General features: G+C 46.8%; 1 protein-coding gene across 2 annotated transcripts in view; it reads left to right on the top strand.

Moving 5' to 3' along the window:
• The first annotated feature begins 3696 nt into the window (after positions 1–3696).
• The window catches only part of PSAT1 (phosphoserine aminotransferase 1), a 34050-nt gene continuing 14286 nt past the window's right edge, over positions 3697–23460 (top strand). For both annotated transcript variants that reach the window (XM_011984075.1, XM_011984074.1), the window contains exons 1-6: positions 3697–4094; positions 7760–7820; positions 9120–9189; positions 11906–12111; positions 13793–13965; positions 15871–16040. In XM_011984075.1, the coding sequence (XP_011839465.1) occupies positions 4035–4094; positions 7760–7820; positions 9120–9189; positions 11906–12111; positions 13793–13965; positions 15871–16040 (740 nt within the window). In that variant the 5' untranslated portion in view covers positions 3697–4034. The remainder of the gene's footprint in view (positions 4095–7759; positions 7821–9119; positions 9190–11905; positions 12112–13792; positions 13966–15870; positions 16041–23460) is intronic.

Below are 23460 nucleotides of genomic sequence, written 5' to 3'. Positions count from 1 at the left end.
TTATAGCTTAATGTGTACAGAGTTTCAGTGTGGGAAGATGAAAAGGTTCTGGTGGTGGATGGTGGTGACGATTGCACAAAAATGTAACTGTACTTACTGCCCCTTAACTGTATAGACTTGAAAATGGTAAATTTTATGTTATGCATGTTTTATCACAATAAAAAAGTGAAGCAAAGTAGGTAAGGAAATAAATTGAGGTAAAGAGAGTAGGATGGACATCTTCTCCTATCTGTTGGGGTCAGAATAAAGAAAGTAATAGGATTTTGGATTTTGGTTTCTTTTTGCTACATAAACTATGATTACTGCCTCTCTCCCACTTTTTAAAATTGTTGTTTGTTTTTGAAACAGGGTCTCACTCTGTCACCCAGGCTGGAGTGCAGTGGTGCAATCTTGGCTCATTGCAACCTCCGCCTCCCAGGATCAATCATTCTGTATGATTCCGCATACAAGAGGTACTTACAGTGGTCAGATTCATAGAGACAGGAAGTAGAATGGTGGTTGCTGGAGCTGGGGACAGCGATTCTCCTCCCTTAGCCTCTTGAGTGCTGGGACTATGGGTGCGAGACACCATGCAAGGCTAATTTTTAATTTTTTTTTTTTAGTAGACACGTGGTTTCACCATGTTGGCCGGGCTAGTCTCAAACTCCGGACCTCAAGTGACCCGCCTGCCTAGGCTTCCCAAAGTGCTGGGATTATAGGTGTGAGCCACCGTGCCCAGCTTTCCTTCCTCATGTTCTCTGGAAATAATGATAAGGGAAAAGGATCTTTAGCTCCAACTACAAAAAGGGCGGCAGAAATAATCTTGTCTCATTCCAAATAGATTTTCTCCCCTGCGCAACAATGTTGCCTGCTTCTCTTCTCACTCCCCTCTAAACAGGATGGCTGGATCTGACTGGGAGTCGCAGCAGAGCCCAGCATCTTTCACATATAGAAGTACTCAATGAATAATACTTGTGAAAATTGAATTTCTGCCTTTTTACAAAATATGTATTTCATAAAGAAGCTTCTTTGTACCTGCTAAATGAGAATCTTCTAAGAGGGGAGGATCCCTCCCGCAATGCAGGGGTTCCTCTGGACTGTCTTTACAGATCAGTGCAAAATAGGCAAGAAGGACAAAATAATATTTTGAGATTAAATTATGTTTCCTCCTTTGCTGCTGCTTTATTCAAGCACTTAGCTGAGAGTGTTCCTTGTTGAACCAGAGGAAATTTGGGGGCAGAACACTATAAACAGTCCTTCGGAGAACTTGTTACCTGTAAGCTAAAGAAGGCCTCAGATAAGCTGGAGTTTGCCCCTCAAAATATTGATTTGTACAGTGTTTTGCTGAAATTTACATTTGTAGATGTTTAAAAATGAGGAGATGTCACATAAAAATCTGGGTTCCTGGGTTTTATTTCAAAATGTGAAGATAGCTCAAGCAACTTTATTTGCCTACTTGGCAACAACCAGCTGGATCTGAACTTCAGCTGTTGCATTTAGGATGGCATATTAATTAGGATAATATGAGCTGCCATAACAAATCGCCTCTCATATTTCAGTGACATAGCACAAAAGAAGTCGATTTCTCACTTACATACGACAAGTCTGGTGCAGGCGATTCAGGGACCTGGGGCTCCCTCTTTGCTGTGTCTCCACTGTCCTTAGGGGCCAGGGAATTTTTTGTTTTCAGCCTGTGGAATGGGAAAAAGGAAGTGGAGAAGCACACCCATTTCTTAACCGCACTGGCCTGAAAGTGACACACATCCACTTGGCCCACATTCCACTGGGGGGACCCAGTCATGTGGCTCACCTAGATGCAAGGGGAGCTGGGAAACATGAAGCCGGTCTGAGCAGCCACTTCCTGCCACCAACCCTATCCCACGGATGGGGGAATCACAAATGTGCAGTGGCCGCGTGCACCTGTGCTGCAAATGGACAAATGAACTCAATTTGCCACAGTTCCCACTACTTGTTTCACATCCCTGAGTGGCCCCTGAAGGCATTTGAGTTTGTGGCTCTGGTTTAATTTGTGTTTGGGGGCACAGTGTGAGGAAAAAACATGGAAAAGACAGATTTTCCCTAGACTGAAAAGGAGATTGCCCCGGGGCAGGAGGAAGACAAACAGAGATCAGTGGGTCCTGAGGCTGAGGGTATGTGTGACTTGTGTCCCTGAAATACCATCTTGGAAACTGCAGGACCCCTGGAAGGAACAGCTGCAGGGACTGTCTTAGCAGATGAGGCAATAGCCACCGCCACCCCACCCCAAATTCCTGTGCCCCTAGTGGGATACAGAAGTAGCAGGGAGCTCATCAGCCCAAGCAGCCACATGAGCCTGGGCAGTGGAAACAATTCAGCCATATTTTTTGGGAACAGAGGACCAAATGGATGTGCCATCCCTTCTCCCAACCCACTACATGGGACTGTGTAAATCCCTGGTGTTAGGAACTAACTCCAGGAAGGATGAAGGCTGACTCCCTTACTCCCCAGTAGATTAGCTGCTAGGGGCAGCTACTAATATATAATGTAAAAATATTTTCTAATATATAATGTAAAAATAACTGAGTTATTTACATAAAAGAATGGATATGTGACGCTTCTTGCATGCCTGAGTTTCTGGGCTGAGACTTATTCTCCCTTCACTGTTGCGGTTTTCTTAATGAAGTTGCTGAGGAACGCAGGGGCCTTGTTCATTTTGCCTTTTTCTGGAAACTTTGTGCTCCAATTCCCAGATCCAGAGCAGTGCCTCTGCTCTTAGCGCCATACTGCCCACATTCTCATCAGGGAAAGCAAACAAAAGCCAAAGCCCTGACCAATTACAAGGCTTCTCTAAACGGGGCAGTTGCACTGTGTATATTCCTGGCGCATCAATTTTACTCAGACTGGGAAAATACTTTTACATTAAAAGAAACTAGGTTAAATTATGGCACAGAATGCAAAATTCATAGTTTAAAAATGATGAAATTCCAGACTTCAAAGGAACTTCTTTCTTGCAGGGTAGGGGGAGGGTTTTCTGTTTCTGAACCCCATGGGGTCTCCACTGGAGTTCTTTTGACAAGGTCACTTCTGTGGAAAAGTTTGAGCAGCTCTGGCCGTGCGCCTGGCCTGGCTAGGGGCCACCTTCCTCTGGTTTGGGCTGCAGCGCCCTATGGGTATCGCGTTCTTGTTGTTATCTCCTCACGTTTCTAAACTCACAGCTTGTCAGCGCGGGCGCAACCTGAGAGCTGTCGCAGGGTTCCAGCTCACTCGTTTCACAAAGGAGGAAATGGAGAATCAGCGACTTTAAAGGGCTTGCCTGGCGGACATCCACGCTTCCCAGGCTATCGCTCCTCCCTGCGTCCTTGGCCACCTCTGTTCTTTAATCCTGCAGGAACTCGGGACCCACGTGCAAATACAAAGAACCTTATCCACCCACCCCCGGCCCTTCTTCATCCTGCGCTTCCAACCTTGGGGGGTCCTCTCTCTTCACTAGGGTATCTGACGCCCGTGGGGGTGCTTAGAAAAGTTCGGTAGATTAGTGACTTCTGGTTCTGGAACAAATACATCACAGCCCAAACTGGGGGCTGGTGGTGGAGAGGTGGGTGGATGGGGGCGACAAATCTGCTCGGCCAAGAGAGAGGAGCTGGAGTCCTTTGGGGTTGGAGGACTGAACCCTTGAGGCCTGATTGAGGGCTCAAGGGGCGAAGGCAGGTTGGCAGGGGCAGCCTCTTCCCGCCGCCCACAATCCTCGGGCGGGCGCGCAGCCGAGCCGGCTCTGCTGGCTGGCGCAATCTCGCGCGCTCCTTGCATTGATCAAAAATGGGGGTTGAAACAGTAAACGCGAGGAGGAGCAACTGTCGGACTCGGTTCAGAAGCACGACCAATGGGGATGCGAGCTTCTTCGCGCGAACCAATCAGCGCAGGGCCTGCGACAGCGCGGGCCAATGGGGCGCCGACTCGGCCCTGGAACAGGGCAGGGGTGCGGAGCCGGCTGCAGACTCTCACCGCGGCGGTCGTGAACGCTAGCCGTTCACGCGTTCGGTCCTCCTTGGCTGACTCGCCGCCCTAGCCGCCGCACCATGGACGCCCCGAGGCAGGTGGTTAACTTTGGGCCTGGTCCCGCCAAGCTGCCGCACTCAGTAAGTCCCCGCGAGCGGGCGCCGGGAGTGAGGTTCAGGCGGGAGCACGCGCGCGGGTGGGTTTGCATCCCTGCGTGTGGCACTCGGATTCTCGCTCCCCGCCTTGAGTCCCCTAGGCGCTTTGCATCAGCATGCACGGCGGGATCAGCAGCTCTGGCAGGCGGGCTTCGGCAAGAATGCAGTTGGTGAGGAAGCTCTGCGAGGCGTGCCGGTGCAGCTGCCCCTGGCCCTGACTGCTGATGCGAGGCAGTGCCCGACTCAGCTGGCCGGGGCCTGCTGCCCCGCCGGTGCCGCGCACCTGCAGACTCCCGGGCTGTGCCATCTCCTGGGCAGGGCAGGGCCGGGGGCTGGGGCGGGGCGGAAGAGAAAAAGCTCTGATCTCTGCGTTCGCCTCGCGCAGCTGTGCGGCGAGCCCGGGCAGTGTGATGCCCGAGCGGATGCATGAATGGACATAGTGTGAATGAGTGAGGAATGGGAATGAACCGATGACAGCTTTTGCGTATTGCAGTGGATCACCTTAGCTGAAAGGGATTGCAAACTTAAAGGTCCGCGTGTGGGTGCCCCCCTACCCCCTACACCAGTGTTTGCTTTAGCCAGCACTTAGGAGCACTGCTTTTCAGAAATGTAAATTTGAAAACCTTCAGTCCAACTTTCCCCTCCTTGTCCCCCATAGAACCTACCCTTTCCTAAAGCCTTTCTCCCCACCCCTCTCCTTTTTTTAACCTGCTTGTCCCCTAAAGGCGTTCGAGTGTTCGAACTCTGGTGGGCTTTGGGCTGCTTAACCCAATTATCTGTTCATTTGGTTCTAGAGTAAACCGAATGATTTAATTCTCCCCCGGGCCACAATCAGATCTTGCTAGTGGAACTCACTCTCTGCCTTCCCAGGCCCCAGCCTGGCTCCTCCCCTCCCCCGCCAAACCCACCGTCCCTAGCCCCACCCGCACTGAAGAAGGCAAAGTCTCTGATGTGCCTTGAGCTCATTGTCAGGCGGCTGCCGCTGCTGTTAGATTTTTATTTTGCTAACCAGGGTAGAGCTGATAATATGTTGGAGCAGCATGGGGCATAGCCAAGTATTTTACAATTATCAATTGTTGAGCAGAGTAGAAATCTCCCCGGGACAGAGCCTCCTCTGTGCTGTGGTAAGAAGAGAGAATCCAATTTTAAAGGGGAAAGGACGTCTTGCTTTTCTAGGGGCAGCGCTCACAGTAGCTGAGAGGACAGTTCATTTTAGGCGAGATTCCCTGCTCCAGCTGTAGAAATGTTTCCTGTAGCCTCCTCCTTCAACCCTCCCCCCCATGCTTTGGAGTGTTCCCAGTATTTGTTCCGTAGGTAATTCGTTTTTAATTTATTGCTATAATTGTAATGGCAATTGTCATCAGTAATACAATTATTTATTATTAATTTTTCTGGGAGGATTTTTGTCCTTGGATTGCATGTAACCTGGGAGGTAAGGAGGGCCAAGGCCGGGCAGATGTTGCTTTTTATGTGTTTCCTTGATTTAGTTGAATTGTAAAGATTAGAGAAGCTTTCAAACTTTTTTTGAAACTACAAACTTTTTTTGTAAACTACAGTGAAAAACGTGTTTACAAAATGACAAAATATACACATTGAATTGTAACAAAAATAAATGCCTTATGAAATGATGAGTAGCCTAATTACCTGTGACATACACTATTTTGTATTCTATCCTGCTCTAGTCCCTTCTGTTTCATTAAAAAAGTTAGTCGTGAGCTGGGTGTGGTGGCGCACGCCTGTAATCCAAGCAACTCAGGAGGCTAAGGTGGGAGGATCTCTTGAGCCCAGGAGTTTGAGGCTGTAGGAGTTTGAGATTGTCCCACTGCATTCCAGGCTGGGTGACAGAGCAAAACCCTGTCTCTTAACAACAGCAAAAGAAAAATTGGTTGTGATCCACAAGAGAAATGCATTCTTCAACTGGAAAAAAAAAAAAAAAAAAAAAAACCGATTGGATTAGGAAGGTGTAATTTTTGAGGGAGTCTTTAAAACTCTTTGTAATTATTTTGGTTATAAACTTTTATAGAACTGTTTTCAACGAATGCTGTCTATAAGAAAGATACAGCCTCAGAGCAAGTTCAAAGATTATTCACAGATGAATGTTTCTCTTTACTAAAAGAAAAGATTCACTCTAGTTTATTTGATCAGCTAGTGTTAACAAGCATCCAGCATTTCAGAAAACAATAACACATTCTTAGACCCAGTCGTCAAGGCAGTCTTTTTTTTAATCTAATTTTTTTTTTTTTTTTTTTTTGAGACGGAGTCTCGCTGTGTCATGAGGCTGGAGCGCAGTTGCGTGATCTCGGCTCACTGAAACCTCCACCTCCCGGGTTCCAGCGATTCTTGTGCCTCAGCCCGAGTAGTTGGGATTACAGGCACCCGCCACCACGCCCAGCTAATTTTTGTATTTTTAGTAGAGATGGGGTTTCACCATGTTGGCCAGGATGGTCTCAATCTCTTTTTTTTTTTTTTTTTAATGTTTTCATATTTTCTTTTTTTTTTTTAATTAATTTATTTTTATTATACTTTAAGTTGTAGGGTACATGTGCATAACATGCAGGTTTGTTACATATGTATACTTGTGCCATGTTGGTGTGCTGCACCCATCAACTCGTCATTTACATCAGGTACAACTCCCAATGCAGTCCCTCCCCCCTCCCCCCTCCCCATGATAGGCCCCGGTGTGTGATGTTCCCCTTCCTGAGTCCAAGTGATCTCATTGTTCAGTTCCCACCTATGAGTGAGAACATGCGGTGTTTGGTTTTCTGTTCTTGTGATAGTTTGCTAAGAATGATGGTCTCAATCTCTTGACCTCGTGATCTGCCTGCCTTGGCCTCCCAAAGTGCTGGGATTACAGGTGTGAGCCACCGCGCCCGTCTAATTCTTTATTGTTAAAATACTGTTTTTTGAGTCAAGTTGCAATCCAGTTTAAGTTATAGCTGTGTTTTAATGATGCCCTCCTTAGCAAGCATCTTAAAAAAAAGTGCCTCCTATTTGTAGACCTTCTCTGGTTGCTTTTGCACTTATTTTATGTTCATTTTTAAAGCTTTTCTTTTTATTTTTTATTATGGGATTCCTCACATACACAAAGATAAAAGTAGTGTAATGAACCTCCAAGGACCCATCTCTGAGACTCAATGACTATCAACATTGTGCCAGTCTTGTTGCAGCACCCTGGGACAAATCTTATTCACAGCAGACTCTTCCTTCTTCCTGCCCACCCCACGCTTCCCAGTCTAGCACCTTAGACCAAAAGACATCGGAAAATTGAGTTACCTGTATAATCTGGGCATAATTGTTTTTATTGTTGTCCCTTTAACCCAGAACTTTATGCATTCTGTACTTTAGCTTTAGGAGAGTGGTGAATGAGATTTGTGAAGGGGACATTTTCTAGGGGATTGGTAAATTCAGGACTTTGGAAAAAGTATATCAACATCAGTCACATTGCCTAATTTCATGTTTACCTTGTGTGTAAGTTGCATCATCGTTGGCTTTGTGGACGTGGGGAGGAAGGGGACCGGCTGTGAGTGGGGGCGGATGCCTGGGGACCTCCCTGTAGACCCTTCCTCGTCCCCTCCTCAGGTTTGTATGTGCGGAGGGAAAGCCATGTAGAGCATATTGAAATAATCTTATTTTCCTTTATTTTTTTCTAGGTGTTGTTAGAGATGCAAAAGGAGTTACTAGACTACAAAGGAGTTGGCATTAGTGTTCTTGGTAAGATTTACTTTTTTATTATGTGAATGTCCAGGTTTCAAAGGAAGCTTTTTTTTTTTTTTTTTTTTTTTTCTTAAGAGGCATGGTCCTCCTCTGTCACCCAGGCTGGAGTACAATGGCGTGATCATTGTTCACTGCAGCCTTCAACTCCTGGGCTCAAGTGACCCTCCTGCCTCAGCTTCCTGAGTAGCTAGGACTATAGGTACATGTCACCATACCGGGCTAATTTTTAAAAAATGTTTAAAATATTTTTTAAAGATCCCATGAGATGGGATCTCACTTTGTGGCCCAGGCTGATCTCAAACTCATGGCCTCAAGCAATTCTCCCACATTGGCCTCCCAAAGTTTTGAAATTACAGGCTTGAGCCACTGAGCCCTGGCCCAAAGGGAACTAATTTAAATGCATCAAATATAGAATTACAGGGCCTACAGGGTCTTCCTATAGGCCTTTATAGATACATTTTTAAACTTTAATAGCTTGGGTTGCATGTTTGATAGAAACCATTTTGAAAATAGCATAAATGCTGGTGAGAGGCCCTGACATCTCAGTTTACCCTGTCATAATTGGTTTTTGCTAATCATAGGATCTAGGATCAGAAGATACTGTATATTTGCATAATATTGCCTCCAAACATTTATAATATTGCTTTACATTCAATTTACAGTTTTTATTGTACTTAAATACAACCTCATTAAAAGTTTAAAGTTTAAAAATACAAGCCTTTTATGAGAACCTCGCACATTGATAATCTAATTAAGTTTCCCCTATATTTTTGGGGAAGAGGACCTCTGCGTTCCAAAACTTATTTTCTTTTATTTTTGGTAGTTCTGAAGACTGCGTGGTATTAAGAGACCATAGGGTTAACTGTATTGCTTATTTCTGTTCAATTTTGTTCCTGTTGGTTTGGGACATATACTTAGATTTCTGTGAAGTGAGATCACAGCGTGGAATTTTGTGCTCTAGACCTAAAGGGCAACTGTTGGACATGGATTCCTGTTTGTGAGAAAGAGATTGTAAGAAGAATCACAGAGAGCATCATGGAGTGATGAATTAACAAATAGCTTGCTCAATGAATGTACCACTTGAAAAATCCTTCTGCCATGACGATGAAGCTAAATGTTTGCAATTTGAAAATCAGTGTGGATGGTCCCCTAAACTAAGTGAACCTTGGCCCACAATTTGAATGCAGAATAACTGAAATTTCCCGGTATTGTTGTTTACTTGCCAATATCATAGGTATTTCTGTTCACTTGGTTTTGAACTGGCATTTTTGTTGTTGTTTATCTTTCCTTTCACAGAAATGAGTCACAGGTCATCAGATTTTGCCAAGATTATTAACAATACAGAGACTCTTGTGCGGGAATTGCTGTAAGTTTAAAAAAGACCAAATTCTGTTACTTTTGTTAGATACTTCCTAAACCCGGATGTCTTCCATTATCTTCTACACTCTATTGTTTGTTCAGAATATTTCACAATTTAAAAGAATCCTTTTAAGATTCTCTCCAACTCACTATTAGTACATAATGCTTTTTACTTGTTCCCCATCCTGTGTTTGTATGTTTTTGTTTTTATTTTATGTGATATTTCCAAAGATTTGAAGTCACTGTATCTAGGAAAGATTTTTCAGCACTGTGGCAGTTAAACTGGCATGAAAGAGATAAAAATGACGAAGAAATGGTCATCTTTGTCAGCATAATTGACTATAAACTAGTTCAGTTGTTCTCAAAGTTTGAGTTTCATACCATCTGTCAGAGTCACCTGGTTAGGGTGGAGTATTAAAAAATTCAAGTGGGGCCAGGCACAGTGGCTCACGCCTGTAATCCCAGCACTTTGGGAGGCTGAGGCGGGTGGATCACGAGGTCAGGAGACCAAGACCATCCTGGCTACCACGGTGAAACCCTATCTACTAAAAAAAAAAAAAAAAATTAGCTGGGCATGGTGGCACACACGTGTAATCCCAGCTATTCAGGAGGCTGAGGCAGGAGAATTGCTTGAACCAGGGAGGCGGAGGTTGCAGTGAGCTGAGACCGCGTCACTGCATTCCAGTCTGGTGACAAAGCGAGACTACATCAAAAAAAAAAAAAAAAAAAAAAAAATCGAGTGGTGGGCACCACTTAGTCCTGCTGAATCAGAATCTCCGGAGAGACTTTATTTTTAACTTTTATTTTTAACTTTAATTTTAATTGTAAGAGTTCTGAACTCTAGGAACTGCTGCTTAGATGAAATCTCCTGGGTTAGCTGCACTGCCTTTCCTATCCAGAGGACACCTTATTCTTAAATAGATTCCTATTTAAAGGAGAGATTTTTATATATTATATAAACATGTTCACATAAACCTACAAATATAGCAAGTTTGAAAGCATACCATTTTTTTTTCCTGTTCACAAAAATAATGCACATTTATGGTAGAAAGTTTAGGAAAAACATTGTAGCTCACAACTCAACTGGAATTAACTTTAACCCCACTAATCAGGGATAATCACTAATATGTTAGGACCCATTCTTGCTTTATTACATTAACAAAATTTGAATTATGCTGATTATTTCAAGTTTTTCAAATTGCTTGATAAAGTGATTCAGATGGGGCAGGCTGGGTGGGATTTCTGTGAGGAGGAGCAGACGCTGATTGCAGTGTGAATGTTCAGAGCTGGTAGCCATCTGCTTGGCCTCTCCCATCCGTTGGCCTGCTGGGTATCATGTCACATTCATAGGACAATCCTGTCCTTCATGGAGTGGGTATTTGGAACATTAGCCTGAAGAGAGATGGCATTTGACCACATGGCTATGAACTTCCTCTGACTGGGGTCCCAGTTCAATTTAAGGGCCTATCTTTTCTTCTCCTAACCTGGTTCCTACCTTGTATACCTGTACCTAGACCTCGGCCTGGTTTCCTTCCATCTAATTCTTGGCCTTGTTAACCGCCCTGCATCTGAATAATGTGAACCTGGAACTCTGTCTTGGGTTATCAGTCTTCCCAGCTGCTGAGAACCTCATGGCTAGACTCTCCTAAGACCTGCTGGTTGCTTGCTATCCTACTAAGCACTGAATGTAGGTCATGCATCTTTCAGGACAAGATATTTACGCACCTACCACCCCATTCCCCAAGACCCTGCCACGTTGCCTTGCCCTTTATTAATTTACCTCTATATCTTTGCTGGAGCTCTGTTCCCTGACCATCTGGCTTCTGTACACCTATTCCCAGGCTCTGACCTTACTCAAAGGCTTGGGTCCAGTTTCCATGGCCTTGTCCTTTTGGAGCTGGGCTTATTTCTACTGCCTGTAGCCATTCTCATCGTTATCTTAATTTTTCATCCTGGAGTCAAAGAATTTTGCTTTTTATTTTGATGTATAATAGATATATGATTTCATGGCCAGGCCTAAAACATTATCAAAACCTCCTGCCCAACATCTACCTAGTTCATAGCACGGTGCATAGCACAGGATTATTGATTGTAAGTTATAGGACCCCCAACTCACTGGCTTACGTAAAAAAGAAATGTATTATCTCACCTAACAGATAAATGCAGGAGGATTTAGGTGCTTCTAAATGATTGCAGGAAGGTGATTTTCCCACATCTTCTGGCTCTGCTTTCTTATGTGTTCTCTTCACTGCATGGCCACCACTGGTTGCAGGATCAGCTCCTACAAGTTTCTTCTTTCCCTCAATAGAAACAGCTTTCCATACCAAGAAGTTTGAGTAAAGGTCTCAGTACCAAATTCCATTGGCCAGCCTGGGGCAGGTGCTCATCCCCTTGAGCCAGGGTTGACCACGGTTGAACCATGTGGACTGAGAGTGGCAGAGGGGTAATTTCCTAAAGGAACATCAGGCTGTTGTCACTAGGAAGAGGAGGAAGACCTGCAGGTCCAACAGTCACCCTAGGCTTTCAACACAGTCTCCAGTAAATAGTTGTTCAAGGATTGCATAAATAAATGAGTGAATTAGGGAAGACAAAGTAGTATTGGAACATTACCGTATTTCTGGTACTAAATCCACCCAAGGTAAAGCACTTGGTAGAGCATCACTTGTTCTTAATCTTTGACCACATGAGTTTATGTATTTACTGTTACCTGTGCTTCTGCCCAGAGCCGTTCCAGACAACTATAAGGTGATTTTTTTGCAAGGAGGTGGGTGTGGCCAGTTTGGTGCTGTCCCCTTAAACCTGATTGGCTTGAAAGCAGGAAGATGTGCGGACTATGTGGTGACAGGAGCTTGGTCAGCTAAGGCCGCAGAAGAAGCCAAGAAGTTTGGGACTATAAATATTGTTCACCCTAAACTTGGGAGTTATACAAGTAAGTTCTGGGAGCTGAGCTGGGTGGTGAAATGCTGACTGGTGGGTTACCCCAACCCAGGGCAATCTGTAGTTTTCAGTTCTTTTCTGCCCTTGCAGTTGTTAGTTCATTACCATTTAGATTGGGTGGCTGTACTAGCTAAAACTAGAGCCTACGCATACTCTTATTTTATTTTTTTTTCTAGACAGAGTTTTGCTCTGTCACCCAGGCTAGAGTGCAGTGGCATAATCTCAGCTCACTGCAACCTCCGCCTCCCAGGTTCAGGCAATTCTCCTGCCTCAGCCTCCCGAGTACCTGGGATTACAGGTGCCCACCACCACGCCTGGCTAATTTTTGTATTTTTAGCAGAGACAGGGTTTCACAATGTTGGCCAGGCTGCTCTTGAACTCCTGACCTCAGGTGATCCGCCTGCCTCAGCCTCCCAAAGTGCTGGGATTACAGGCGTGAGCCACTGCGCCTGGCCTATGCATACTCTTATTGCAGAAGCCAGTGAGTAGTTAGTAGTAGCTTTTCAGCTAATTAGCTGAAAAAGTCCAGGGGCTGGTTTGGCTTTAGATGTGGCCTGATCAGAGGCCCCAACAATGTCTCCAGGACCTGGTGGCTCCACAGGCAGAAAAAGCTGTCACTTTCTTGAAAGGTGGCTGCAGCTGCTCCTGACCTTATATTCTCCCAAGTTTCAATGCCTTTGTGGAGCATTGCCAGTAACAGTCTCATGTCTCCTGTGCCCCATTCTGAATCAGTCCCTGTGGCCGTGCCTGAGTTGCATTCTACCTCTGGGCTGTGGGTTTCACTGGCTCCCCTGGAACTACATGGGCTGAGAGTGGGTGAGGGCTGGGGTCCCAATAAGAAGCTACTAGTCTCAAGCCTGTAATCCCAGCACTTTGGGAGGCCGAGACGGGCGGATCACAAGGTCAGGAGATCAAGACCATCCTGGCTAACATGGTGAAACCCCGTCTCTACTAAAAAATACAAAAAACTAGCCGGGCGAGGTGGCGGGCGCCTGTAGTCCCAGCTACCCGGGAGGCTGAGGCAGGAGAATAGCGGGAACCCGGGAGGCGGAGCTTGTAGTGAGCCGAGATCCGGCCACTGCACTCCAGCCTGGGCGACAGAGCGAGACTCCGTCTCAAAAAAAAAAAAAAAAAAGCAGCTACTAGTCCATCAATGGATATAGGGTAGATGGATACTGGGTGACAAGTAAAAACTCAGATTTTTGAAAAAATTTACTTTATTTTATTTTGCCTTTTGAAAAATTTTACTTTATTTTATTTTTCTGAGACACAGTCTTTGTATGTTGCCCAGGCTGGCCTATAGTGGCTTTTCACAGGCATGGTCATAGCACACTGTAGCCTGCAGCTCCTGGGCTCAAATGATCCTCCTGCCTTAGCCTTCTAAGTAGCCAGGACTATAGGCATATACTACCGTGCCCACCCTCTCATGCCATTTTTGAAGATGATTTGTTCCCAGTAAAAGTCAAAAAGTTGGATCGCTCGTCCTCTCAGGATGTTGGTAACGATGGTAACAAAAGATGAGGCCGGGAGGGTGCTTTCACTTGTGCAGTGCTTTGAAGTCAGTTGATCTTTCCCTGCTAGGGGAGGCCTGTCAGTCTCTGGGTTGACTGCCATCTGTGTAAGAAAAGAGGAGAGTGAAAAGTGCAAAGTCTCAAACTTGTCTTCTGTGATAGAAATTCCAGATCCAAGCACCTGGAACCTCAACCCGGATGCCTCCTATGTGTATTATTGCGCAAATGAGACAGTGCATGGTGTGGAGTTTGACTTTATACCCGATGTCAAGGGAGCAGTACTGGTTTGTGACATGTCCTCAAACTTCCTGTCCAAGCCAGTGGATGTTTCCAAGGTAGAGTATAAAAGGCAGGGTCGGGAGAACCCACTGACTTGGTTTCTGCAGGGACATTTTAATATACACAAGAGCGGGAAGAACCATGGGTGTTTGGGGCCTGCAGAGCCCCTGAGCCAGGGCAGCTGCCAGTGAGCAGGCTGCCAGGTGTGAATCCCCAGCTGTTGCAGTGCCTGAGTCCTGCTGTTCCCAGCCTCGTGATGATGATTGCCTCACAGGATCCCACTTGAGTCCTTGGGGAACTACCTGCTTTTGAGAGTGGTTCTTAGAAACTTGTTTGGTCAACAGACGGGGAGTGACTTGTCTTCAAGAGCAGATGCAGATTATCCCGAGCCCAGGGGACCTGTGTGAGAGAGCTTCCCCTTGCCTGGTACCCACCTCCAGAAGCGTCAACAGGATACCGTTTTCTTTCTGAGTGGCTCACCAAGGCAGGGCAGTGGGACCCGTGCTCTAGGTACCTGCCCCAGGGGGCGATGCGGGTAAAGAATCTAAGAACAACCGTTGAACTGACTGAGTGGTATTCTGCCTTTTTACTTGGGAAAATATATACTTATAATAAATTTTACCGTTTAATATAAAATGTACCATCTTAACCATTTTGAAGTGTACGGTTCAGTGGCAGTAAGAGCATTCACATTGTTGTGCAGACATCACCACCATCCGTCTCCAGAACTTTCACATCTTACCAAATGAAAGTCTGTACGTTAAACACTAACTCCTTCTCTCCCTGCCCTCCAGCCCCTGGCAGCCTCCATTCTAGTGTCTGTCTCTGTGAATTTCACTACTCTAGGTACCTCCTAGAAGTGAATCATGTACTATTTGTCCTTTCGTGTCTGGCTTATTGCACTTAGCAGAATGTCTTCAAGGTTCATCCATGTTGTAGTGTGTGTCAGAACTTCCTTTCTTTTTTAAGGCTGAATAATAATTGTTTAGATATACTATATTTGGTTTATGGTCTGCTTTTCATTATCGCCAGGCACTGGCAATTTTAAATAACTATAAATTACTTTCCCCCACCCCCAACTTCCTGCCGACGCTCGGTTTTCCTACGGGTTTCATGGAGAGAGTCATGGGAGTGGGTTTTGTATCTTGCACAACAGAATTACCTAAAGTACCTTTAAACGTCTGTTTTCTATAATTTCTTCTCCCTCAGGCAGCTTGTCCCATCCCTTCTCTTTGTCATAGCAGTCCCTTGTCCCTTTCTCAGCACCTTCTGACTGTCCTTTTATACAGATGTAAATAGATTAAAAAATCTGTTTCGGCCAGGCGCGGTGGCTCACGCCTGTAATCCCAACAATTTGGGAGACAGAGGAGGGTGGATCACGAGATCAGGAGTTCAAGACCACCTGACCAATGTGGTGAAACCCCGTCTCTACTAAAAATACAAAAATTCGCTGGGCATGGTGGCACACGCTGTAATCCCAGCTACTTGGCAGGCTGAGGCAGGAGAATCGCTTGAACCCGGGAGGTGGAGGTTGCAGTGAGCTGAGATCGTGCCACTGCACTCCAGCCTGGGTGTCAGAGCAAGACTCTGTCTCAAAAAAAAAAAAATCTGCTTCTTCTCTTGGTTACTAGGGAGGTTAGAGGCCCCACTTTAAAGACTGATTTGGGGGTAGAAAGGAGGTATGCAGAGCAAATGTGAGTATGTGCCAGGACCTTGCAGTGGTGGGCTTGGGTTAGCCCCATCCAGGGGAGGACCAGACCGACAGATCATCCTCAGGCTTTGGAACCCTGAGTATGGGTTTGCCACCCAGATGGAGATTGCTTTAGAGCATCAACTCCTCCCTACACAGCATACAGTCATTTCCTTAAAGAAATTGTGCTTTGGGAAGAGTTGGGAGGTTTGCATACATGTATGAAAAATGGCCAAATCCTTCTTAAACAGCATGTCTTTCTCTTTTTAAGTTTGGTGTGATTTTTGCTGGTGCCCAGAAGAATGTTGGCTCTGCTGGGGTCACCGTGGTGATTGTCCGTGATGACCTGCTGGGGTTTGCTCTCCGAGAGTGCCCTTCGGTCCTGGAATACAAGGTGCAGGCTGGAAACAGCTCCTTGTACAACACGCCTCCATGTTTCAGGTAACTCTGGGAGTCAGTCTTGTGGACCCGGGGAGGGTCTCACTATTTTTCATCAAAGCAGAGGTTGTATTTTAAAGTAAAGCATGTAAGGCTGGGCGGGGTGGCTCACGCCTGTAATCCTAGCAATTTGGGAGGCCGAGACGGTGGACCACTTGAGGTCAGGAGCTAGAGACCAGCCTGACCAACATGTTGAAACCCTGTTTCTACCAAAAATACAAAATTATCCAGGCGTGGTAGCTCACGCCTATAATCCCAGCTACTCAGGAGGCTGAGGCAGGAGAATCGCTTGAGCTGGGGAGGCAGAGGTTGCGGTGAGCCGACATGGCACCATTGTACTCCAGCCTGGGTGACAGAGAGAGACTCCATCTCTAAATAAATAAGTAAAATAAAGTAAAGCATGTTTCCAGGAGCCAGTGACCAAATGCCCCAGATATCTTATCAGATTCTCTGCCCAGCTCACCTCTCCCTCTGTACCCTCTCTTTACTATTTGATCAACTTTTCCTCTTGCTCTTTTTTGGGGATGTTGGTTTTTGTTTGGTCTTGGTAATCCAGGACCTGGTGGTTCACCATTAACCCAAAAGCTCTCTATACATGAGGTGCTGTGGCCTGCATCTCAAACAGCCAGTGCAGCTTTGGAGAAGAACTTTCAAAGGCTGTGCCTCCCCTGCTTTCATTTCTTTCTCTGCTGGGCCTGCGGGAAGCTGGCTGCCTGACAGAGAACATACTGGCTTAAATACCTTTCAGGGATTTTTGTTTTTGTTTTTTTTTGAGATGGAGTCTCGCTCTGTCACCAGGCTTGAGTGCAGTGGCACAATCTCGGCTCACTGCAACCTCTGCCTCCCAGGTTCAAGCCATTCTTCTGCCTCAGCCTCCCAAGTAGCTGGGATTACAGGTGCGTGCCACCACGCCCAGCTAATTTTTGTACTTTTAGTAGAGACGGGGTTTCACCATGTTGGCCAGGCTGCTCTTGAACTCCTGACCTCAGGTGATCCGCTGGCTTCAACCTCCTAAACCATTGGGATTATGGGCATGCGCCACCGCGCCCAGCCAACATCTTTCTGTTTTTCAGCCTAATCTGGAGGGGTCCTCTTAGCCTGGCTCTCATTCGCTGAGTGGGGGCTGCGTTGCGGCACTTCAGGGAGAGCAAGGTTGCCCTGCCTCAGGATCCTGTAACTCCCAAACTTGGGTATTTTGAGAAAATCTTCATGACTCTTAAGATTTACAGTTGCCTAAGGGAGTCTAGTATTTACTAGCTGTGTGACCTTAGGCAAGTCACTTAACATGTCTGTGTAGTAGGTTCCAGAAGTAATAATAGTACCCCTTTCATTGGGTTGCTGTGAAGATTAAATGAGTTGGGCTATACATAAATTTTATTTATATATATACACACACATTTATTTATATGCATGTGTGTGTGTATATATATACATATATATATATATGGCCAACTGGGACACAAGAACTGGGCGGGCTGAGTGGTGAGGGTACAGTTGGGAACCTCAAGTGCTGGCCTCCTGGAGAAGGGGCCGAGGTGCCAGGCTGCACGTGGCAGGTGGAGGGAGAGGAGGCTGTCCTTACCTGTTTGGAGATGGGGCCAGGGCCTGCCTTGCAGCTAGAGGAGGCTTTCAGAGGAGCCCAAGACCATCAGCCATTTCAGAAGTGAGAAGGTGGGAGGGGGCAGGGAAGGAGTGCTGTCCCTGAACTGTCCCACAGCCTGTAGGCCAGCAAGTTGTGATCAGGGTACAGCTTGGGGCAGGGCAGACAGTCACCCCGTGGTACCTTCTCCAAGGGTTACCTCGAAGAGCATTTTTAAAAAAAGGAATGAACACGACTGGGCGCGATGGCTCACACCTGTAATCCCAGCACTTTGGGAAGCCAAGGCAGGTGGGTCACGAGGTCAGGAGATCGAGACCATTCTGGCTAACGCAGTGAAACCCCATCTCCACTAAAAGATACAAAAAGTTAGCCAGCTGTGGTGGTGGGCGCCTGTAGTCCCAGCTACTCGGGAGGCTGAGACAGGAGAATTGCTTGAACCCAGGAGGCGGAGGTTGCAGCAAGCCGAGATCGCACCACTGCACTCCAGCCTGGGCAACAGAGTGAGATTCCGTCTCAAAAAAAAAAGAAAGGAATGAGCACATTAGCACATGCTGTTTGTTAATATTAGGGGGAGAAACCATTAGTGGAAACAGTGGGAAAGCAGGCCAGTCTTTCTAATGGGAGATGAAGATGGCTGGAGTCAGACCTGGAGACACAGAAAGTTGTCCTGGAAGAGAGTTTCTCATAGGGTGACTCCCCTACCGCCCCCTGTGCTTGACCAGTGGTTGGGCTCCTCTGGCCCACTGTGGGTGGGGATGAGGGGGAGGGCAGGAACTCCCCTTCCAGAGCTTTCCTGCCGGAGGAAGGACAGAGGCAGAAACAAGGGCAGAAAAGGGGCCGAGTTTCTCCCCTAGACAGATCAGAACAGTGTTCATTGAGACCATCTCAGGGCCAGTCAGGATTGTTAATAATATGATGAGAATTTGTAAATAGAGAAGATAGAAGATACTTAAGTAATGGATTCTGACTCCAAGATACTCCTTGGAAGTTGCTTTCTTTCTTTTTACCCCATAAGAAAAAAAAAAAAAAATGTTCTGTCTAATTCTGTATGTTTGAAGATTAACCATAAATCCATGACTTTAAATGGAGCTCATTTGCAGTACTTAAAAATGCAAGGTTAGGCCGGGCACGATGGCTCATGCCTGTAATCCCAGCACTTTGGGAGGCTGAGGTGGGTGGATCATGAGGTCAGGAATTCGAGACCAGCTGGACTAACATGGTGAAACCCCGTCTCTACCAAAAATACAAAAATTAGCTGGGCATGGTGACAGGCACCTGTAGTCCCAGCTACTCAGGAGGCTGAGGCAGGAGAATCCCTTGAACCCGGGAGGCAGAGGTTGCAGTGAGCCGAGATCATGCCACTGCCCTCCAGCCTGGGTGACAGAGCAAGACTCCATCTCAAAACAACAACAACAAAAACAAACAAACAAAAAAAAAAACATGCAAGTTAGAAAATCCTAGCTCACCCAATGAGAACAAGCTACAAATGGAGACATCAAGATGTGTGCAAAATGCCCTCCTCAGTCCGTGATGTGAGGCTGATGGGGTACCTGGAACCCTTCAGAACTTTGTATCACATACTAGAGTTCTTGAAACGGCCTTACTTTTGAAAAGAAGCCATGTTTTTTTTTTCCCCCTGAGTCTAATGACCATAGGCCCTGGGAACTTTGATTCAATTGTGCTGGATAAAACTGCCTTCAAATCGTTGCTCTGTAGCCCTGAGCGATGAACTGGAGTGGAATAAAGGACATGCTGCTGTTCTCTTTAACCCTTCAGTAGAACACACTAACCCCAATTAGTGGATAGAAGAAAAGGTCCCTAAACTTCCCTTCTGACCACACAAAATACTTTTTACTTACCGTGACTAACTGAATACACAAGCGTACATTTGTTTTAGCTGCAATATGAGGTGAAGTAACTAATAAAAATACAAAACAAATAGACCATTAATTTTAGGCCACCTCTTAAAAGAATGGGAACAGGCCAGGTGCGATGGCTCACATCTGTAATCCCAGCACTTTGGGAAGCCGAGGCAGGTGGATCACCTGAGATCGGGAGTTCAAGACCACCCTGACCAACATGGACAAACCCCGTCTCTACTAAAAATACAAAAATTAGCCAGGCGTGGTGGCGCATGCCTGTAATCCCAGCTACTCAGGAGGCTGAGGCAGGAGAATCGCTTGAACCCAGGAGGCAGAAGTCACAGTGAGCTGAGATTGTGCCATCGCACTCCAGCCTGGGCAACAAGAGCAAAACTCCATCTCAAAAATAATAATAATAAATAAATAAAAGAATGGGAGCATGCAAGTTAAGTCTGTGAGTCTGTTTGGAGGACTTCCCTGGTCCCAGACTACCTTCTCTCAGTGGGATGGAGACACCTGGAATCCTGGAATCCACAGTGGGGTGTGTAGTGGAGCCAGTTTTGGGAGCTTTCCTCTGGGAGAAGTGCTCAACTCCGTGGTTACATTCACCGATTCCTGAGAAAACTGTGCCATAACATCGACTTCAGAAGCTCATCTGCAGAGCTGGAGTCTTAGAACAGCCAGGGAGAGTTTTCCGGGGGGACTTTCTGGTGTCCTTTTCTAAGCCCTGGTGCACAGGGACTATTTCGTATTGCTTAAAAAAATTTATAACAGTAACATACTCTTAGGCTGGGTGCAGTGGCTCATGCCTGTAATCCCAGCACTTTAGGAGGCTGAGGTGGGCAGATTACCTGAGGTCAGGAGTTTGAGACCAGCCTGGCCAACATGGTGAAACCCTGTCTCTACTAAAAATACAAAAATTAGCCAGGAGTGGTGGTGTGCACCTGTAGTCCTAGCTATTCTGGAGGCTGAGGCAGGAGAATCGCTTGAACCTGGTAGGCGGAGGTTGCGTGAGCCGAGATCGTGTCACTGCACTCAGGCCTGGGTGACAACAAAACTCCGCCTCAAAAAACAAACAAACAGTAACATACTCTCAGCAAAGAATTGCAAGTGGGCGGAGTCACCAGGGTAGCCACTATTCACTGCTTGCTTTGCATCCTAACACACCCTTAACTGGGCATATGCAAATATGCAGTCATATATTTAATCATGCAAATGGAACTTGAACTTTACCATACAAATTGTTCTGAATTCTATTTTTCCACTCCACAATAGACATTGGCATTCTGCTATGTCAGCGGAAATGCCTATTTTTATTTTTTACTTTAAAATTTTATTTTTGTTAGAGACAGGGCCTTGCTCTGGTGCCCAGGCTGGAGTGCAGCAGTGTGATCACAGCTCTCAGTAACCGCAAACTCCTGGGCTCAAGTGATCCTCCCACCTGGGCCTCTTGAGTAGCTAGGACTACAGGCAAGTGCCACCATGCCTGGCTACATTAAAAAAAAAAAACTTAGGGTGACGGGGTCTCAATATGTTGTCCAGGCTGGTCTCAAACTCCTGGCCTCAAGCTATTCTCCCACACTGACCTCCCAAAGTGTTGGGATTACAGGCATGAGCCACCACACCTGGCCCTTTTTTTGTTTTAAAATATATATGGTGTCCTGTAGAATGGACATACCTCGATTTATTTAATCATTTAATAGGCAGAGTTAGGAACCCTATCCTGTGTGTTTACAGGTGGCATTTTAGAAATGAAGGCACAAATCTGTTAAAAATGTCACACTGGTAGTGAGAAGAATTGAGACCATGCTGTAAGCTGCATAAGCATTTTATTTTATTTTATTTTATTTATTTATTTTTTGAGACAGAGTCTTGCTCTGTCGCCCAGGCTGGAGTGCAGTGGCCGGATCTCAGCTCACGGCAAGCTCTGCCTCCCGGGTTTACGCCATTCTCCTGCCTCAGCCTCCCAAGTAGCTGGGACTACAGGCACCCACCACCTCGCCCGGCTAGTTTTTTTATTTTTTTTTTTAGTAGAGACGGGGTTTCACCATGTTAGCCAGGATGGTCTCGATCTCCTGACCTCGTGATCCGCCCGTCTCAGCCTCCCAAAGTGCTGGGATTACAGGCTTGAGCCACCGCGCCCGGCCTGCATAAGCATTTTAGAGCCCTTGTGTTGTCTTTTTTTTTTGAGAGGGAGTCTAGTTCTGTGGCCCAGGCTGGAGTGCAGTGGCGCGATCTCGGCTCACCGCAAGCTCCACCTCCCGGGTTCACGCCATTCTCCTGGCTCAGCCTCCCGAGTAGCTGGGACTACAGGCGCCCACCACCGCGCCCGGCTAATTTTTTGTATTTTTAGTAGAGACGGGGTTTCACTGTGATCTCGATCTCCTGACCTCGTGATCCGCCCGCCTCGGCCTCCCAAAGTGCTGGGATTATAGGCGTGAGCCACCGCGCCCGGCTCAAGATTTTAGATTGTATGGGAGTTGAACATGGGTTAATAAAGAACTGGAAGCCACAAGGGTCTTGTGTTAAGTAGAGTCACAGGGGCTAGACATCAGTGCTGTGCAGAGGACTGAGTGGGAGAGGAGGGCAGGACCTCCTACCCCAGGGATGTCTTCAGTCTTCAGGACAGCCTGCTTGCTTCTGATTTGTCTGCCTCTTGTTGAGGCTTCATAGAGTCAGGTTACGGGTACTGGCTCCAGGCAGCCCCTAAAAGTGGGTGAGCTTTCTGCTAGACTTGCCTGCTCAGATTCATTAAGAAATCCAGAGAGCATGGGCGGCGAGTGTGAGCGCAGCAGCCAGCTAGGGGTTCAGGCGTCGGTACTGAGGTCTGGCTAGGACGGTGAACCTGACATGGGCCCTTGCTGCACTTTGGATTTAGAGAAACCAAATCCAAAGTGCAGCAAGGGCCCAGGTCAGCCCTGAAACCCTGGAATAACACAGAGCTGCAGGCAAAAGCGAAGCTTGGTCACCTGGAAGTATTGTTGGTGACCTGGCACAGGGTGACGCTGCTTGGATTCAGTCACATGGCAGGGTGTGTTTCTGTGCTTCAGTGTGGAGGTAGGTTCAGTGTGGAGGTAGGTTCTGTGTAGAGGTAGGGGGTGAGCAGGCTGCAGGTGTGGGAGAGGAGCAGTTGGAAGTGAAGTGGGAGTTGTAGAGCATCTGCTGAACAGAGAGGGCTGGGCAGCCTCGTGTCGGGAATGCACACCCACATGCGTGTGTGCTGTGTGCTGGACTTGGCCACTGTGACTGGTGTGTGGTGATAGCCCTGCAGTCCCACTTACAGGGCAGCTAGCGACTGGGGCCCTGCAGCCCCTGGCAAAGCAGAGGGTCTGGATACTTGTGGGAAGAGCTTGCACTCTTGGAGTCAGACAGGCTGGAGTTGGAGTCCTGGCTTTAAGCTGCTCGCCAGATGACTTGAGGCAAGTTAAGCTCTCTGATCCTCAGTTTCCTCATCTGGAAAATGGGATGATGGTATCTCTAACCCGAGGATTATTGTGATCCATGAAAATAGACTGAGGCCACAGTAGACTTCAGGAAGTACTCATTCCCTTCTCTTATTTTCTCTCTTCTTTCTCTTTTGTCCCTCTGACTTCTTGGACGTTTAGCCAGAGAGCCAGCGCTGAGGCTGTGGATTTCTCAGGGGCTGTTTTCTCTTCCTCTCTGCCTTCCCTTTCTGCCAGCAGCCACTCCTGCTCTTTCTTCCCAGGGCTGTGGGGAGGTAGGCTGGGGAGGCTTCAGGAGAGGTTGTTGGATGTTTGTGGATGCTGTCTGCTCCCTGCCTGAGGCCCCTCTGGGCAGCCCGGTGTTGGCTTTTGCCAACATGAGCTGGCATGAGCCACCGCACCCAGGCCTTGGGTCCCACTTGAGGCAGTGAATGAGCCAGTTGGTATAGGGGGCTTCCCTGTGACAAGATGCTGGCTGTTAGAGCATTTTCCAGACCCCGTCATCTCCCCTCCTGTTA

The sequence above is a fragment of the Mandrillus leucophaeus genome, unplaced genomic scaffold (assembly GCF_000951045.1).
Source record: "Mandrillus leucophaeus isolate KB7577 unplaced genomic scaffold, Mleu.le_1.0 Scaffold260, whole genome shotgun sequence".
Taxonomy (NCBI): Eukaryota; Metazoa; Chordata; class Mammalia; order Primates; family Cercopithecidae; genus Mandrillus; species Mandrillus leucophaeus.
The sequence above is the reverse complement of the archived record's forward strand: the minus strand, read 5'-3'. Positions and strand labels throughout refer to the sequence as shown.